This window comes from Macrobrachium nipponense, chromosome 46 (assembly GCF_015104395.2).
Source record: "Macrobrachium nipponense isolate FS-2020 chromosome 46, ASM1510439v2, whole genome shotgun sequence".
Lineage (NCBI taxonomy): Eukaryota > Metazoa > Arthropoda > Malacostraca > Decapoda > Palaemonidae > Macrobrachium > Macrobrachium nipponense.
The window spans coordinates 2500772-2520293 of NC_061106.1; the positions used below are offsets into that span (position 1 = coordinate 2500772).

The 19522-nt window shown below is 44.3% G+C and overlaps 1 protein-coding gene across 1 annotated transcript in view; it reads right to left on the reverse strand.

The window, feature by feature from the left end:
* Positions 1 to 2605: 2605 nt before the first annotated feature.
* Positions 2606 to 19522, reverse strand: part of LOC135214727 (thioredoxin domain-containing protein 5-like) — a 140361-nt gene continuing 123444 nt past the window's right edge. The window contains exon 8 of the mRNA XM_064249065.1: positions 2606 to 4464. Coding sequence (XP_064105135.1) covers positions 4339 to 4464 — 126 coding nt within the window. The 3' untranslated portion in view covers positions 2606 to 4338. The remainder of the gene's footprint in view (positions 4465 to 19522) is intronic.

A 19522-nucleotide genomic window follows, 5' to 3' on the forward strand; every position in this document is an offset into this window, starting at 1 on the left:
TGGAACTTCTTCAATTGTTTTCAAGATGTTTTCTGTTGATTTGTTCCAGTTTGAAGGATCATATCCTTCTACTATATCTATGAATGCTTTTGTATCTTTTTGGTTAGGGCTGTTGTTGATCTCATAGATGAGAAATGCCAGCTCCCTTCCTGCTACCTCATCGTATTGCGAATCTGCTAAACACGCTAAATTTCGCCATTTTTTACCACTGTTGGAATTACTGCCTCTTGATCTGATTTAAAGTATTTCACTTGATAAACTAACGCGGGAGTTGAGATGGAGGGAGAAAAGAAGACAACGTGTCCGAGACCAGGGGAGTAGCCGGAAAACTTTCCGATGACTCCCTGGCAGGCTTACGTTGCTTCCTCCTCCCCTCAAATCGCGCCCACTGCTCCTCCGACCACACAACAAATATCACAGGGCTCGGTGCGAGAGCAGTCGCACCCCTGACACCGAGCACATAAATCATGAGGGTCAACTTCAGGAAAGGAGCGGAAGGCCCCACACTTACGGCCCTCCACACCAGGACATCTGCGGCTGATGGGGGGGCGTGGGGAACTCTCCAGCTCACGAGAATCCATAATAAAATGAAAATATAAGTCACAAGTACTTACAGGATTTTCACACAAATACACTAGTAAGAGAAGTCAAACCAAAGTTTGAAGTACAAAGCATGCGACGATGGCGGGCAGAGAGAAGTGGAGAACACTTCTGTCACCCAGCGCAGCCGAAAGCAAAGTGGTTCTTCACCTCCCAGTCGCACGGTGCGCTGACTGTCGGACAAGCAGTTAACTACCGAACTCCCTTGTTCGAAGCTTACGACCAGTTCCAGCTGCCACAAGTTAAATTCCTATTGTTAAAGGACCGATGGTTTCCATTAAGTATCGGAACAAATTAAGTGTTAAATTGCATGATATGCGAGTATATACGGTATCTATGTTTTATCCTCTGAGACAGTATTCCAATTCAAGTACTTGTTTTGGGCTCTCAACTGCTTGCCAGTTGTCAACACAAGTGTTCACCCTCGTTAGCTTAGTTCCATTCGGACGGGATATGCCTTGAGGTATCTCGACGATTGGCTTGTCATGGTGAACTCTCGATTGCAGTTGCTCCAAGACAGAGATTGCCTTCTCGAGTTTTGCTGGAACCTGGGGTTGTGGTAAATCTCGAGAAGTCCGATCTCATTCCCAAGCAGAGGATAAAATACTTGGGCATGCTGATAGACATGACAGCAGCAAGTCTTCCCCTTAGATTCTAGTATCAGCAAGTTCAGGAAGAGACCACATTGCTCCTGTCTCTGCAGACAACCAGCCCGACATTGGCAAGTTGTTCTCTGTCACCTATCATCATTAGAGAAGTTGGTCCCTCACGGGCGACTTCACCTTTGCTCCCTTCAGTCTCACTTCCTCCGAGAGGGGACTGGGAAAGGATGGGAGTCCCTTACCAGAGGAAGCAAGACATGACTTAACCTGATGGCTAGACAACGGGAACCTCGTAATGGGAGTGCTTCTGCACAATCCTCCTCCTCAGATGCTTCTGTTCCCAGATGCTTTACCTGAGGAATGGGGTGCACATCTGGAAGAGTTGCTGGTTTCAGGTGTGTGGAACTGAAACGATTAGTACCTTCACATCAATATCCTGGAACTCAAGGCAGCCTTTCTGGCTCCCCAAGTTTCAGGATTAAGCGATGGAACACTTGGTGTTGATGAACGACAACACAACAGTAGTTGCTTATGTAACAAGCAGCAATGGGGCTCAATGTCTCTTTTGCTGCATCAATTGATGTAGGTGCACAAGTGGGTGGTAGCAAACAAAGTAAAGCTGTCGGGCAGACACATTCCAGGCAAGAGGAATGTAGTGGCAGACAAGCTCAGTCACCAGGGTCAAGTGATAGGGACAGAATGGTTCCTTCACACAGACGTCACAGAAAGCTGTTCAACATTTGGGGCCTTCCGTCTATCGATCTGTTTGCCACTCAGGACAACAGGAAAGTGCAAGTGTTTTGTCAGACTCGTGGGTTGCAGCAGCAGATGTCTTCCTACACCCATGGGACAATCTGGACAGATAGGCCTTTCCTCTGTTTTGTCTGATCCATGGTGATTAAGAGGGCAATGACCACCATCAACTTCAGAAAAATCCTGGTGGCTCCCAAGGGCCACATACCATTTTTCCATCCGGACCTGCTAGCTCTGCTTTCTGAGGTCCGAGAGATTCACCCTTGGCACAACCTTGTGTCAACCACATGAAGAAAGTTAGTACTAGTCAGTGGGGTCTTGCACTTCATGGCATGATATGACCATTGTACATTAACACAAGGGACTTGAAAGTCTGGATGTATAGGCCACCTGCTAGAAGCTACTTCATGTTTGAGTGTTGTGAAAGGAATGTGACACCTGAAGTCTTAATTGATGGGTTTGCTGCGCCATAAATGAAAGATCTTCATTGGATCCTGTTTGCATGAAAGTCCTACTAGAGCTTCACTTCGAAAGATGAATTACACTGAAAATATTTGAAATGAACAGAGCTTGTCTCTTCATAAGAAACAAATGTGTCATCTGAATTCATGAATTCTCAATGTTAGTAAGGGTGAATAAAGGAAGCTAAATAGCATAGTAAAACAGTTTAATATAAAATATTCTTTTGAGTATATAACAACACACTCTTGAAACACAGCCACCACAACACCTTTGTGCCAGGTCTTCATTCCAAAATATGACATTCCTTTTACAACAGTCATCTCAATATCAAATGGGAAAACTTTCTGGATTGAGCAATTAAACTCGGTTATTAGTAATATAAAAAGTTACACCAAAGGAATGTGAACTATCAAAGTCTAAGTTTTTACGTGAGTATAGAATATATGGGTACTCTTAAGTACAGTACAAGGAAAATCTCTCTAACCCTTTGTGAGCTGGCATCATCAACTGACATCTATTTATAGCTTGAGAGTTACTTCCTGGTGTTGTCGTCCTACTATCAACATTTTGCGGCATAGCCGACTTATGGCAACTCTATAGTGAGTCGGTACTGGATACAGGGAGATCAGTGTAACTTGAGATTTCGTGGGGGAATGAACTGTACCTCCCTACCCCAGAACATCTCTTAAATATTTTATCATATATATATACCCTGACTTTGTTATTGATTTTAGTTCTTATCTGTTATGATATTGTGTGAGCTTAATTATAATTTTACACAAAATAAAAAAATTTGAAAAAAACATATAACTTAATAAAATTAGCATATTTTATATGACTGTCTTTTGGAAAAGGAGGCCCCACACAGGGTTGGAAATATTATCTTTCAACTTCCTGTGGAAGGTACAGAAAAATTTGTAAATTTGTTCTTATACCATGTGCATATGCATATCTTCCTCTTATTGATTTATTTTTTAATTGGCCAAACCTAAACTTGGCCAGATCTAGGGGTGTGCTTAACATATGTTTAACCCATCTTGTAAGGGTCAAGATTTTATCATACATTTTTTTTTGTAAACTACTATACTTTTACAACAGCAAAGAAATACACTACAATTCACATCTATTAAAAATAAACAAAACAAAAAGATTAAACTGCTTAATAATTTAACTTATATAAACTCCAAGATTAATCAGTACAGCAATTACACAGCTCACAGTATTTCAATATCACTGAACTCTAAAGTTTTAGGAAACATTAAAAGAATATGAAATAGTCCATTACACTTTCCCTGCACAAGTATATATTTTTACTCAAATTTATTCATATTAACAGAGGAGAAAGTAAAATTATTGCAGACTAATAAAAATGCTAACACTCACATGGATAAAGAACCTTTGGAAAAAAGAAGAAAAAAAATTAAATTTCTTGCTTTAGTATACGTATATCTAATCTATAATCGTGGCTAGACAATTTTTTAAACATGACTGTGCAGATATTGTGTAAGTCACACACACATAACTATATTAAACTACCACTACACAATTAGGAGCAGGAAAACTTATTACCAATCAGTGAAGCAAACAACAACTTTCTAACAAAAGTGGTATGACCCATTTCATATGGGAAATGTGATATGGATGAAATGATTACAAAACACAAAAAAGTATATACTTTAGAGCCAACTGCTTACAACCAATATAAAACGATTCACCCTAGAACAGAACCCATTACAATATTGGTTGAATAAAGGTTTTGTGCCCAATTTCAAATGAGCTACTAATCATAATGTTTATCAAATCTTGTTGTACTCTTCCCCCTTTGTTATGTTCATTATCCATACAGATGGTCTCTACATATCAAACATCATCCATTCACATACAGTTCTTACATGTTGAAGTTTTACATAAAATATAAAACCTAAAGCTCATCGTGCTCTAAATGATTGCTAATGAAGTTAGACATATCATTTAGTGATCTATCACCATTATATTCAGCCAGCTTTTCACCCCCTTTGTAGAAATAGAGGGTTGGGAATCCATTAACCTGGAAAATTAAACAAATAATTACAGTTTAGGTAGACTTCTATGAAAAAATAATATAAAGTAATACATATTCATAAACACCTGATGCTACATAAATATTCCTTGAGAAAATAACAAAAATCTGATATCATGCAATCCTTCTGTAAAACCTTTGTGTTAAAACAAAAACATACAAAAGTACATACTCTGTAACTGATGAGAACCCAATACTTTATTAATAAATTGTGTTAACAAAAACACGCACAAAAGTACATACACTGTAACTGATGAGAACCCAATACTTTATTAATAAATATTCTTGAAGTCATGCCAAATAATCAAAGTAAAACAGAACAAAATCATTACCTAATCAAGTTTTGCTTTGGATTCCCTGGAAATAAACTGCCTTATCCAAATTTTCAATAGAAGTGTTTTACTATAATCACTCCCTTATTTACTCCGAACCTCATATGCATTTTCCACTACGTATATATTTTATTATTCCATACCCAACAACGTTAATTTACACCAGGGCAATTAACTCCCAATTATTTAATATAAATACTGTACAGTATGTATTGTCTTTCTCTAAATGGTAATCTTGGCCAACAATGCCTCTTCATGTCCATATGGATGGAGATACAGTATTTTTAGGTTTTGATAGCTTTAGGTGCAAGCTTATGTACTTTTCTTTTCTGGGCTCAGCTCGTGTCGGCCTGTGAAATATCCTTAAGTTCATTATTTCTAGGTAAATAACCTAATAATTACCAAAGAAAAAATAAAATCAAGAAAATGTCAGTAAAACTGACTCGCTCACTCTATAAAAGAAGTGTCGGTATGGTAACGGGCGAGTGAGATCACTACCACGAACCATTTGCCACTTAGACATTCCACCTCAAAATCCCCACCTGAGAGAACCGATCCCAAAGGGAGATGCGCCCGCTACTACTACTACTACAGACGCCAAGCGGAGCGCAGCGCCTCTAGTGGCCATCCTTTGTCATTAGCTCAGCTACAACACCTGTGTTTTTTCTTTCTCGTGTTGTGTTCGCTAATTTTGAGGTTTTTATCCAAGTTGGAACGCGCTGCTATCGCCACGGCTAAGTTAAGTGCCCGAAAGGTTAAGATTTTGTATTTTTGTCTTCCAGGGACCAGTATTTTCAGTTTTTTAGGTCATATACGGTCTCCCGGTTGACTCGTGGCGGCCATGTGCCTCCTCGTATTTAAGATTTCCCGGTCTCCTATACTGGGACGTCTTATCCTTCATGGGCTCTTATTGCGTTCATCTTATATATTACATCGTATTTTAGAATTTAGGATCCACAGCCCATACCTTTTACCCGTTATTTTCTTGGTTTTGGTATTTAGGGCTATACTGTTTTCCCCAGTCCAGCATCCCAGCTTTTGCTCTTCATCGGCTACAGCTGGCTCCGAGTGGTCGTCTGGTCTTCGGATCAGTTCGCCTTCTCCTGGGCTTCTTTCTCTCTTACTCGTGTGTTCCTTCTATTCTTTTACGATGTATTTACTTATTATTTATGTAGTGTTATTTTATACAGTGTTATTTCATGCTAGGCTAGCTTTAGGCGCCCAGTACCATGCGTTGGTACGGTGGGGTTCACGTGGTCTCTGCCTAGTGGTTGTGTTGCTATCGCACGCTGGTCCACCCTCGATCACGTGCGCCCATGGACGCCTTACCCTCTCCCTTCCCTCCCTTCCACATGGTAGGGAGGGGTCTGGCTGGACCCTCCTCGGTTGTCATGACAACCATTTAGCCTACTTCCCTCTCTCTCTGTAGAGGCCCGAGGAGGTCCAAGCCAGCTGGGTGCTTGGGTGACCACTCATAGTCGCGGGTACCGGTGTGTCCGATGTGTCGGGGGTGTTGGGGTTGGCCACCCCTCCCCTACCGCTCGCCGCGACCAACTCCGGTGTTCTCGTTCGCTTCCCTCCCCCCTATTATTCTTTTTACCATAACAGACGGAGCCTCTGCTTGTTAGCCGGGGGTTCCTTCGGTTATCCAGTATCACTGGCTCCGCCATCCGATGGGGTAGGGATCTACTAGTGGTCTCAAAGCTTGCCTACTATACCTTCTTTCTGCTACCGGAGGAGAGCTTGCTTTCTTACCCGGGCACTCCTCTAGTAGTCGGAAGGAAGGCATGTCTTACTCTATGCTAAGTATGCATGCCCCCCTTTTCATATATACATATTATCACTGTTGTTATCTTTCATTATCCGCCTCCGCCGTTCTCCGTCGTGGTTTCTCCCTCACTTGGGCTTCTCACCACTCCTGGTTGGTCTCTTTATATGTTCCCGGCGTACGCCGCGGATCCCAACCAGTCCGCCCTTCTAACCACACGTATTGCGGTAGAGGACTATTTTATTCTAACTTTCATACTCTGGCATGCAACGGAGTTCACGTTAGGCTGTAAGTGTGTAATCCCGATACTCATGTATCCCTCCACTTACAGGCTACCAACTGTCAGGAACCTGGCTGCAATGCAGTCCTCCACGACCCCTGTGGCCACGAGGAGTGCAGTACCCACGCCCCGTGCGCCACTACCCACGGAGAGTTAATTGTCTGGCACCACGAAGCATGCACTATATGCTATGATCTCGTGAGTCAGCTTCTGGATGGGGTGAGTAGGTTTCTAGACAAGTATGCTTACAATCATTTATCTTTGCTAGTTTTAAGTCTTACTTTAAACTGAACTCCGCTATTAGAAGCTTCATACGGCACTCTCTTGCAGGCTGCCGCCGTAAAGGAAGTCGCCTTGGCAACCCTGAAGGCTTGGGTGGGCAGCTTCGGAAAGAACGCCGCCAAGGGTCAGCCATACGTGTTGGACAAGAAGCTGGCCATCCAGATCTTCCCAGGAGGGAAGGCGACGGGATACGCAGACCCCGCCGCGGCAGCCCCACTCATAGCTTCCATCAAGCGAGAGGTGCAGCAAGTGTTCGGGAGTATCTCGACGCAGGAAGTGGTGCCGGACGTCGCAACACTTGACATCAATATTGAGCCAATGGCGGTAGGTGTAGAGGACTTGTTGGTCGAGGTAGGTGCTTCGGGCGCCCAAGGGCTACCTTTGGGTGCACCTGGATCTTCTTCTCCTGTTCCTTCTTCTTCTTCTTTCCAAGGCTTCACGGGATCTGAGATCCCGTCCCCTTCGCCTGCTGCTTCTGTGCCCCCGAAAGTGAAGGGACACAGAGAGCAAAAGACCCTCCAGAAGACGTCGACCAAGAAGTCGTCGTCTTCTTCATCACGTAAGTCTTCGGCATCCTATGCCGATGCAGTGAAGGCGAAGGCGGCATCTTCACACTCTAGAGGGTCAAGAAGCAAGGCTTCTAAGGAGAAGGCCCGAGCTCCGGCCGAGCCAGTACCTTCTCTGGCAACCACCGGATCCGCTCCGGTGACTCCTGTCGGGTTGGCAGCACCTAGTGCAATCGATCCTGCCAACTTCTTGGCAGGAGTGTTGCAACAGGTAGGAGAGATGGTCGGTTCTCTAGGTACGAGATTTGAGCAAATGTTTGCTCAACTCTCTACCACTATCAACCAGTCCGGCCAATCGATTCAGGACCTGTCTAATAGTGTTAGAGAACACGATGACCGCTTCGCCGGCCTGAATCAGGCTCCGCAGTCTAACTTCCCAGTAGGAGGTACTGGTCTTGTCCAGCTACCACCCTACGAATCCCTGCCGGCCTTTTCTATGAATAATCCTTGGAGGGTGGTACCCTATGCTCCCTTCAAGGATGGCATGATTTCTATTCCGGAGTGTGGAACGAGAAGGATTGAGGACTTCAAGTTCTACCCTCCCGGATTGACTCAGCCTTTCATAGGTTATGCTAGGCTGACCCAAACGGCACTCAATAGAGAGGACAAGATCTCTAGAGAGACCGTGTTATACAGCAGGGATCATGCTCAGAGGGAGTGGGTTCACTGGCTGGAGGATTGGGATTGCTCAAATACCAAACTCCAGGCCTTCAAGAGCCCTTTCACCATTTTTGCCACAGAGGAGGAGGCTTCACTCCCCTTTGCAACGAAGATGGTGGAGACGACTCTACAAGCTGTTCTTAAGGATGAACCCATTCCGCAGCTAAGAGAAGCGGAACCAACATCTCCCCTCTTCCCTGCGTTCGGCGAGCTGTGGGAGAATCTACCAGCTACCTTCACAGTGGGAAAACTCAAACCGGACTGCGCTCTGGATCAGTTCGGTGAGAAGCTCCCTAGACTGCCTGATAGCCTTATTCAGGCAGAGTTCGATGCTCGGACTAGGTTAGGGAGATCTGAGATGGCTGCCCTCTCGTACGCCACAGAGCCACTCTTCAAAATCCTCGCAAAGTCCCAGCTTCAATCGGTACAGGCAGACGCTTTTGACTTTTTCACGGCCAGAAGAAACTGTCGCAAGCACGTGTTGCAAGAAGCCACTATTAGACACGAACCTAATAGGCTTCTTGCTTCCAACATGTGGGGTGCTGACCTCTTCCCGGAGGCTGCTGTACCACGAGGCTTCAAGGCTTAACTAAAGCCTTAGAGCTAGATGGGGTATCTCTTCCAAGAGAAAACAGGAGAATCCATCTTCTTCTGGTAAGAAGTTAAAGAAGACAAAGCGCTATCAGCCGTACCAGAAACACCAGCAGCAGCAGCACTTTGTCCAGGCAGTCCCAGTTACTCAACCGGGTCAGCCTTCGACTTCAAAGCAGTCCCAGCCAATCCTCCTGCTGTCCCCTCAAAACCAGCCCTCAACTTTGTATACCGTCTCGCCGGCTTTCAACTCTATGTATGAAAGCCAAGCTTACCCTACCTTTAACAGGTTTTCAAGGGGAAGCAGGGCGAGAGGTAACTTTCGTCAACGAGGTACAGGAAGAGCTGCAAGTAGAGGCAAGCACTTCAGAGGAGGCCGCGGAGGTCAACCCGCACAGCAGCAGTGAGGCTCCCCAGGTAGGAGGGAGGCTGTTCCTCTTCCGTCACAGGTGGGGGTTCAGCAAATGGGCACAGAGCATTATGTCCAAAGGATTAAGTTGGAGTTGGACCAAAGATCCCCCACTAAACAAATCATTTTTCCAAGCACCATCAGAGGAGTTGACAGATTATGCAGAGGAGCTCCTTCAGAAAGGAGCTGTGGCGAGAGTCAAGCATCTAAAATTTCAAGGGCGCTTGTTCAGCGTGCCAAAGAAAGGCTCATTAAAAAGAAGGGTAATCTTAGACTTGTCAAAGCTAAACTCTTTCATTCGTTGCGACAAGTTCAAAATGCTGACCATCTCGCAGGTGCGGACCTTACTTCCCCGTGGGGCCGTCACCACCTCTATCGATCTTACAGACGCATACTATCATATCCCCATAGCGAGGCACTTCCGCCCATACCTAGGTTTCAAACTAGGAGACCAGACATTCTCTTTCAAAGTGATGCCCTTCGGTCTGAATGTAGCCCCCAGGGTATTCACGAAAATAGCGGAAGTAGTTGTCCAACAACTGAGATCACAAGGGATAATGGTAGTAGCGTACCTCGACGATTGACTGATTTGGGCGACAACCGTCGAGGAATGCCTCAGAGCCACAGACAAAGTAATCCAGTTTCTGGAACATCTAGGGTTCCAAATAAACAGAACAAAGTTCAGACTCACGCCGGAGTCTCATTTTCAATGGCTCGGCATTCAATGGGACTTGACCTCCCACATTCTCTCAATTCCGGTGGTCAAAAGGAAAGAAATAGCCAAGTCAGTGAGGCAATTTCTCAAAAACAAACAGGCTTCGAGGAGAAACCAGGAAAGGATCCTCGGTTCCCTTCAGTTTGCCTCAGTGACAGACATCCTCTTAAGAGCAAGACTGAAAGATATAAATCGAGTTTGGCGCTCAAGAGCAAATGTCAAATCTCGAGACAAGTTGTCAGTGATCCCACAAATCCTTCGCAACCAGCTCCGTCCATGGACAAAAGCGAAGAATCTTGCCAAGATGGTTCCCCTGCAATATCCTCCTCTGGCGTTAACGATTCACACAGACGCCTCCCTCTCCGGGTGGGGAGGATACTCACAGTTCAAACAAGTTCAGGGGACTTGGTCCGTTCAGTTCCGCCAGCTCCACATAAATGTGCTGGAAGCAATGGCAGTGTTTCTTACCCTGAAGAAGCTCCTTCCCCCAAAGAAGTCTCATCTAAGGCTAGTTTTGGACAAGTGCAGTCGTGGTACACTGCATCAACAGGGGAGGATCCAAATCCAAACACGTGAATCATGTCATGATAGCCATTTTCGCTCTAGCAAACAAGCACAAATGGCATCTATCTGCCACCCACTTGGCAGGGGTAAGGAACGTCATAGCGGACGCATTGTCCCGGTCAGTCCCTCTGGAGTCAGAATGGTCTCTAGACATCAAGTCGTTCCAGTGGATATGCCAGAGAGTGCCAGGTCTCCAAGTAGATCTATTCGCTTCACAAGCGAACCACAAGCTCCCTTGCTATGTGGCCCCCAACCTGGACCCTCTGGCTTATGCCACGGACGCTTTGTCAATAGATTGGAATCATTGGAAAAGGATCTATGTCTTTCCTCCAGTGAATCTTCTTTTGAAAGTCCTGAGCAAGCTGAGGACTTTCAAAGGTCGAGTAGCCCTGATTGCTCCAGACTGGCCAAAGAGCAACTGGTACCCCCTGCTTCTGGAGTTGGGTCTCCGACCTCAACGGATTCCCAACCCCAAGCTGTCGCAACCAGTACAAATGAGGACTGTGTTCGCTTCCTCAGGAATTCTCCAGACCCTAACTTTATGGACTTCATTAAGTTTGCGGCTAAGAAGGATGCTAATATTGATCCCCAAAACATCCTTTTTCTAGAATCAGATAAAAGGGAATCAACTATTAGACAATATGACTCTGCTGTCAAAAAGTTGGCATCTTTCCTGAAAGAAACGGACACTACAACCATGACTATCAACTTAGCCATATCCTTTTTCAGATCTCTCTTTGAAAAAGGATTAGCAGCTAGCACGATTACCACTAATAAATCAGCTTTGAAGATAATCTTTCAGTTGGGTTTTCAAATAGACTTAACAGAATCCTACTTTACGTCTATTCCCAAAGCTTGTACTAGACTTAGACTTTCGCAAAGGCCTACTTCAGTGTCATGGTTCTTAAATGACGTCCTCAAACTAGCCTCAGATACTGACAACTCGTCTTGCACATTTATAATGCTACTTAGAAAGACGTTATTCTTATTAAGTCTGGCCTCAGGGGCCAGAATTTCAGAACTGTCGGCTCTATCCAGGGATTCGGGGCATGTAGAATTTCTCCCCTCAGGAGAAGTCCTGCTGTCCCCGGATCGCAGTTTTTTAGCAAAAAATGAGGATCCTCTTGCAAGGTGGGCTCCTTGGAAAGTCATCCCTCTTCCACAGGATCCCTCCCTTTGCCCAGTGTTGACATTAAGAGCCTTTCTATCTCGGACATCCTCTAGATCCTCAGGCCCCCTCTTTATGAGGGAAAAAGGTGGCACTTTATCGGTTAAAGGAATCAGACAGCAGATTCTTTACTTTATTAAACAAGCCAACCCTGAATCATTCCCAAAAGCACATGATATCAGGGCAGTAGCTACCTCAATTAATTATTTCCAACACATGAATTTTGAGGATCTTAAGAAATATACTGGATGGAAATCGCCGACAGTCTTCAAATGTCATTACTTAAAGTCCTTGGAATCATTAAAATTTTCAGCAGTAGCAGCGGGAAACATAGTTTCCCCTGATTCTGCACAGTAGCTGTAGTATAAAGATCCAGATCTCCTTTCTACCTACCTTGTCCAACATGCCTCACCCTACTGCTATGCTCTACATGGTCCTTTAGCCTTAGCCGATAGGCTCGGCTTGGTGGACTGCCCCTTATTTTTTTGCTAGGGGCACCCACAGGTTGTACAATTAAATGTGCTACAGTGCCTCTACCCTTATTTTTATGCTAGGGTAGAGCACAATGGATTTGTATATTTTGTAAATACCCCATTAATTTTAGTGAATCTCTTTGAATGATTGTTTTTTGGTTACCATTATACTAAACTGTGCTTTACATTATTTAATTTAAGCTAGTTTTAAGTAACCTTATACTGTTATCATGTATCCATTTTTGATTCACTTATAGTCTAATTTGGTTTTATTTCTTGTTTTATTTGAACCTTCATTGTCATCTTGTCTGTTTCTCTGGTACTATTTCACAGGCCGACACGAGCTGAGCCCAGAAAAAGGGATTTTTGACGAAGGAAAAATCTATTTCTGGGTGATTGGCTCGTGTCGCCCTGTGAAACCCACCCTCTTCTTTCATTCCCACCCCGCAGGCCAAGATGGACATCTCTTCAAAGGATGGCCACTAGAGGCGCTGCGCTCTGCTTGGCGTCGGTAGTAGTAGTAGTAGCGGGCGCATCTCCCTATGGGATCGGCTCTCTCAGGTGGGGATTTTGAGGTGGAATGTCTAAATGGCAAATGGTTCGTGGTAGTGATCTCACTCGCCCCTGTTACCATACCGACACTTCTTTTATAGAGTGAGCGAGTCAGTTTTACTGACATTTTCTTGATTTTATTTTTTCTCTGGTAATTATTAGGTTATTTACCTAGAAATAATGAACTTAAGGATATTTCACAGGGCGACATGAGCCAATCACCCAGAAATAGATTTTTCCTTCGTCAAAATCCCTTTTAATCTCACACAAAGGAATAAATATAAAATATCAGAAAACTGAATATATTATTTAAAGTTACCATAAAACTCAGTTTTTCAAACCAGAAGATATTTTGCACTGCATTACCACATGAACATGACACCTGAAACTTCATGAAAGAAAAAAAAAGAAGTGAAAAAACATTTCAGTCTGTTTATATCGATGCAAAGTGCTTCATTTTTACTTACCTGAAAATAGCAAAACTGTATTACAGTATTGCACAAAAAGATGGCAGTGTTTTGTTTATTATTATTCTTCCCAGTTCCTGAAGCCCTTTTTTGTTTTATAAATAAAACAAAAATGTTCTTATAATATTATTTATATAAGTTTTATGTTTAAAAAAGGAAACCAATCGTTAGCTTTGCTTTTTTTTGCTTACTGAATGTACTAACACACACAAAAATCGAACCGAACAAAAACAAACCGTTAATGAGCGTTTGATTATGATTGTCTTGCTAGCCTACAGCGAGATTTACTGGTAAACCCTTTTAAAACATCCCAATATTACTTTTGTCAGTTGATAATGTTCCCAAGTCAGAATCATTTGAGTAGAAAGAAAATAACAGCTGGGCTCACTATCTAACCTGTTGAGCAGCCACCAAGGCTAGTGGACAACATTCTGCAAGTAAAACATCTTGCAGGTGATCAAACCCAACCACCTCTTCAACAAATTCCTACTGAGTGCAAAGGATAGGGTAATCCCCTACTATCATGAGCTCTTGTAGGGGATGCAATTCTCCTTTCAACTCCAGAAGAGATGATGCCCATGGTTCAACTTAGAGCCATGAGATGTAGCACTTAGAAAATGCCTTTCTTAACTCTGTTAGTAACAAAAGTTGTCAACATACAAATCTGTAACGTCGAGTTCCTCTACGATAGTATTGTAGCACCCCAACAGAAATCAGCAGTATTCTCATGGCAAGGGTAGGTGAGAAAAATGAAAAATTTTCTAATCAATTTGTATTTTTCACAATTACAAACCTGAGGTCTTAACATTAAGATAGTACTCCTGTCAGGTGAATTTTACAGCTGCATTTTCCTTGTCCCCGAGGACAGTTATAGATCTGTCTTTTGTTTGTATGTGTTTTTACATTGCATGGAACCAGTAGTTATTCAGCAACGGGACCAATGGCTTTACATGACTTCTGAACCACGTCGAGAGTGAATCTTTTTGTATGGAGGACAAGATTCCAAATGGAGACCCCAAGGACAGTTCTAGCAGCAGTCAGGGACAAGGATTTTATGCTGACAATAGACATGAAGGATGCATACTTCCATTCTTGCTGAGAAGCAACTTGGACCAGAGGGATACCTCATCTATCTAACACAAATAATTGGAGATGATTCTAGTCTTGTAGACAGCCACTCGAGGAACAAAAATATCTGAGAACTCCAATGAAGAGTAAAGACCCCTCTTGTCAGGGAAGATGCTGGAACACATCCAGGCATGATGTGCCAGAGCAGCTAGATCCAAGTTTAAGCTGAAGAATATCACTTACACTTAGGACCTCACACCAATGAGGTAGTCGGTCCAGATATTAATCAGTATGGATACATGTCAAGTCCTAGATTTTGCCAGAGAAAGAAGAAATCAACCTCAACCTGCTGTTGACTACTTACTAAAAGGTGAAATGTCAATAAAGACAGGAAAGTTTGAGCTTAGAACATAGAAGTCTCAAACAATTATTTCACCATACAGGTGTTCAGGAATCATACATCACTGTTACTTGTTTCTGATGTACAGCTTGTCAATAGGTATCTGGGCATCAGCTGTAAAGCGAGACTTGCCACTTAGCAATGCCTAAGTATGCATCCTGCCCCTCAATGGATGCATCTGACCATGAAAGCATCCTTGAGTGGAAGAACCTAGTGGCACTCCCATGAAAAGTTCCTGCCATACTCTCAATCCCCTGAGACAATTTCTTTAGGCCCTAAGTCAAGAGAGGAAGCAACACTGCCCTCAGAACCTGCCTCTACAAGGACAACAAAGGAACTAGAGAATGGTGAAACCACCAAGCAAGATGTCCCTAACACAAAATGAATTTGCGCATAACCTCCCCGAGTCTGCTGATGCAAGAATCCCAAGGAAAGATTCTTCTTTAGTCTTAATGTAAGGGGAAATTTTTCAAGTGCTTGTCGGAGTCTGGCAGCCCAACCTGATTCAACCAGCTACGCAGTGGCATACCAGTTTCTCTAACCACCGTCATAACAGGACCCATTACCGCCTCTCTAGCCAAGAAGCATGTTATTTTAGCATTTCCTGCCCATATTACACCTTGGCATTCTGGCTTTTTATTCTTTTTGTTTGTGTGGTTTTTTTATTTATTCTCTTTTTGTTTGAGTTTTTCTTAGTGATTTAGTATTTTCTGTGTATTTTGCATTTATGGAAATGCAAACCATTGAATCATCTAAGCAACCCAAGCCTCAGAGATGTCCGGGGGTAGGTTAAGAGTATCTTAGTTTCACCAGACCACTGAGCTGATTAACAGCTCTCCGAGGGCTGGCCCAAAGGATTAGATATTTTTACATGGCTAGGAACCAATTGGTCACCTAACAACGGGACCTACAGCTTATTGTGGGATCCGAACTACATTATATCGAGAAATGAATTTCTATCACCAGAAGTAAATTCCTCTGATTCTGCGTTGGCCGAGCCGGGAATCGAACTTCGGACCACCATATTGGCAGCCGAGCACGAAAACCACTTGTCCAGCGAGGAACTCCGGGGGTAGGTAACAATCCTTTTTCTCATTAACATAAATTAATGTATATTTTCATATGGAATATTAAAATTTTTTTATGAAGCAGTCCTTGTTCACATGTTCATTAATAACAATGGTAACCACCTCACTGCAAGTCTACTGTAGTGGGAAGGATTATCATTACTTTGAAGTATTGTTTGGCTGCATTATGCCAAAAGTGAAAATGATATTGTAATGATACAATAAAGTTTGTTCATACTTACCTGGCAGATATATATAATTTAAGTACCCACCCACCTCCCCTCAGGAGTCAGTGGAAATAAAATTATGAATAGAAAATGGGAATGGTTCCTGATACCCGCCTCCCAGCGGCGGGAATGGGTACTAACCACCTGACTCCCACTACGTGTGTCGTAAGTTTTTTAATTTCTGTCGGACTTCGGAAAATACAGCTATATATATATCTGCCAGGTAAGTATGAACAAACTTTATTGTATCATTACAATATCATTTTGTTCATGAAACTTACCTGTCAGATATATATATAGCTGAATCCCACCTTTGGTGGTGGGAAGAGACAGAATAGAATTTTAGGAAACATATACATGCAGATAATTGATATCTTGGTTCCTTCCCTGTTAGCATAGCTGTCTTCGTGGTTACTGCCACGTAAGTCTTGCTTGTGCTACTAGAGTTGCCAGCGAGGTAGAGACCTATATTGCCAGCGAGGTAGAGACCTATAAGCTGGTGCACTCAAGATGATCTGTCAACGGGGGCGTGACCACGATGTGACTAGACCACTGACCATACAATGAGGGCAACGAAGTAAAAAACCACCTGGCCTAGTCTACCAAAGGTATCCCACTAAAATAGACTAAAGAAGAGAGATCCGCCTCGGGCGGTCGACCCCACAACTAAAAAACACACACAATTAAAAGCTCACCTAACCACTAAAGGAAAGGATGAGTGCTACCTCCTGCCCCCAAAACAGTGTCTGCAGCAACGTATGGTCCAAGCGACGAGCAATGTTCGTATATCGCTTTCACCTCCCGCACGGTATGTGAAGCGAACACCAACCGAGTTGCTCCGCCAATATGTGGCACTCAAAATGTCACTGAGTGCCATATTTCTGTGAAAGGCTATCGAGGTCGAAATAGCCCTCACCTCGTGGGCATTAACTTTTAAAAGCTTCATGTCACTATCACTACATGTGGAATGAGCTTCCTTAATGGTGTCTCTCAAGAAGAAAGAAAGCGCGTTCTTTGACATGGGAAGATCAGGCTTCTTGACAGAGCACCACAAGTTGCCCGAAGGTCCTCTACAGTCCTTCGTTCTGTCTAAATAGAATTTGAGAGCCCTGACAGGGCACAGGACTCTCTCTGGCTCACTACCCACGATCTCTGTCAAACCCTTGATTTCAAATGTCTTGGGCCAAGGGTTGGAAGGATTTTCGTTCTTTGCTAAGAACATAGGGCTTAAAGAACAAATTGCATCAGAGTTCTTAAACCCAACATGCTTGCTTATTGCCTGGATCTCACAAACTCTCTTCGCCGTCGCCAGAGCAGTTAGAAAAAGTGTCTTCCTTGTAAGGTTCCTAAGCGAAGCTAAGTTGAGCGGTTCAAAATTACTGGACATCAAAAACTTTAGAACAATGTCTAAGTTCCAAGAAGGAACTCTTGGTTGAGATACCTTCGAAGTCTCGAAAGACTTCAGGAGATCATGAAGGTCTCTGTTATTGGCTAAGTCCAGCCCTCTATGCCTAAAGACTACAGAAAGCACACTTCTGTAGCCTTTTATCGTAGGCACCGCTAAGCGAACTTCATTCCTCAAGTAGAGAAGGAAGTCTGCGATCTGGCTCACAGAGGTAGAGGTGGAGGAAATGCCTTTCTTCCTGCACCAGCTCCGAAAAACAGCCCACTTGGATTGGTATACGGCAATAGAAGAAGGTCTCCTTGCCGTTGCGATTGCTTTAGCCACAGGTCTTGAAAAACCCCTCGCTCTGGCCAACTTCTGGATAGTCTGAACGCAGTCAGACTCAGAGCGGGGAGGTTTTTTGTGATACCTCTCGAAGTGGGGCTGTTTGAGTAGATTTATCCTTGGAGGCAGAGTCCTTGGAAAGTCTACTAGAAAAGACATGACCTCTGTGAACCAGTCGATCGCTGGCCAGAAGGGGGCGATGAGAGTCATCCTCGCTCCCTCTGATGCCACGAATTTCCTTATTACCTCCCCTAGGATCTTGAATGGGGGAAAGGCGTATACGTCTAGTCCCGTCCAGTCCCAAAGAAGAGCGCTCTTACTGCTACTTGCTCCTGGGTAGTCTAGAACTGGTTGATCAGTCTAGCGGGAGTCTCGCTTGTCCTGGAAGTTGCGAAGATGTCTACGAGAGGGCATCCCCATAACTTCCACAACCTCTGGCATACTTCCTGATGAAGGGTCCACTCCGTCGGCAGAAGCTGACCTTGCCGACTGAGAAGATCTGCACAGACGTTTTCTACTCCTGATACGAATCTCGTCAGGATAGAGACGTCGTGTGCCTTCGCCCATAAAAGGATCTCTTTTGCAAGGAAGAACAGGGATCGAGAGTGGGTTCCTCCCTGTTTCTTGAGGTATGCCAGGGCTGTGGTGTTGTCCGAGTTGATCTGCACCACATTGCCGGAGACTTAGTCCTGAAAGAACTGGAGTGCCAGATGAACTGCTGCCAGCTCCTTGAGGTTATGTGCCAGGACACCTGTTCCCCTCTCCAGGTGCCTGACTCTCCCCCCCCCAAGTGTTGCTCCCCACCCCGCGGAAGACGCGTTGGAAAACAACACTAGGTCGGGCTCTGAAGCTTGAGGGAAAGACCCTCTGCAGCTTCAAAGGTCGGTCCACCATCTTAGATGTTCCTTTACCTCTTCCGATAACACCAGAATCGATTCCAAATTGTTTTGGTGCTTCCAATTGTCCGACAGGAAGAATTGAAGAGGTCTGAGGTGCAACCTCCCTAGGGAAACAAACTTCTCCAGTGAGGAAATGGTCCCCCAGCAGACTCATCCATTCCCTCACCGAGCATGATTCTTTCCCCAGAAAGGTCGACACTGTGCTTAGGCAATCGAGTTGTCGCCCCTGGGACGGAAAAGCCCGAAAAGCCACTGAGTCCATCTGAATCCCCAGATAGACTAAAGACTGAGAAGGGGTCAGATGTGACTTTTCGAGGTTCACCAGAAGCCCCAGGGACTTCGTTAAAAGACAAGGTCGTGTGAAGGGTCCATCCAGACCACCGGTCTTTCGAGGAGGCTCGTACGAGCCAGTCGTCCAGGTAGAGAGAGACCTGACTTTGGAAAAGATGAAGCCACTTCGCAATGTTCTTCATCAGTAGGGTGAATACCATCGGAGCAGTGCTGAGTCCGAAGCAGAGAGCCCTGAATTGAAACACTTTTCCTTTCAGGACAAACCGCAGGTATTTCCTCGACTGGGGGTGGATGGGGACGTGAAAATACGCGTCCTGGAGATCTAGTGAAGCCATCCAATCCCCCGGTCTTAAGGCTCCCATCACTGACTGAGGTGTCTCCATCTTGAACCTCTGCTTGATGACAAAGAGGTTCAGGTTGCTGACATCGAGTACCGGTCGCCATTCCCCAGACTGCTTTGGCACCAGGAACAGTCTGTTGTAAAATCCGGGGGAATTCAGGTCGGAGACCTGTTCTACGGCATGTTTCACGATCATCT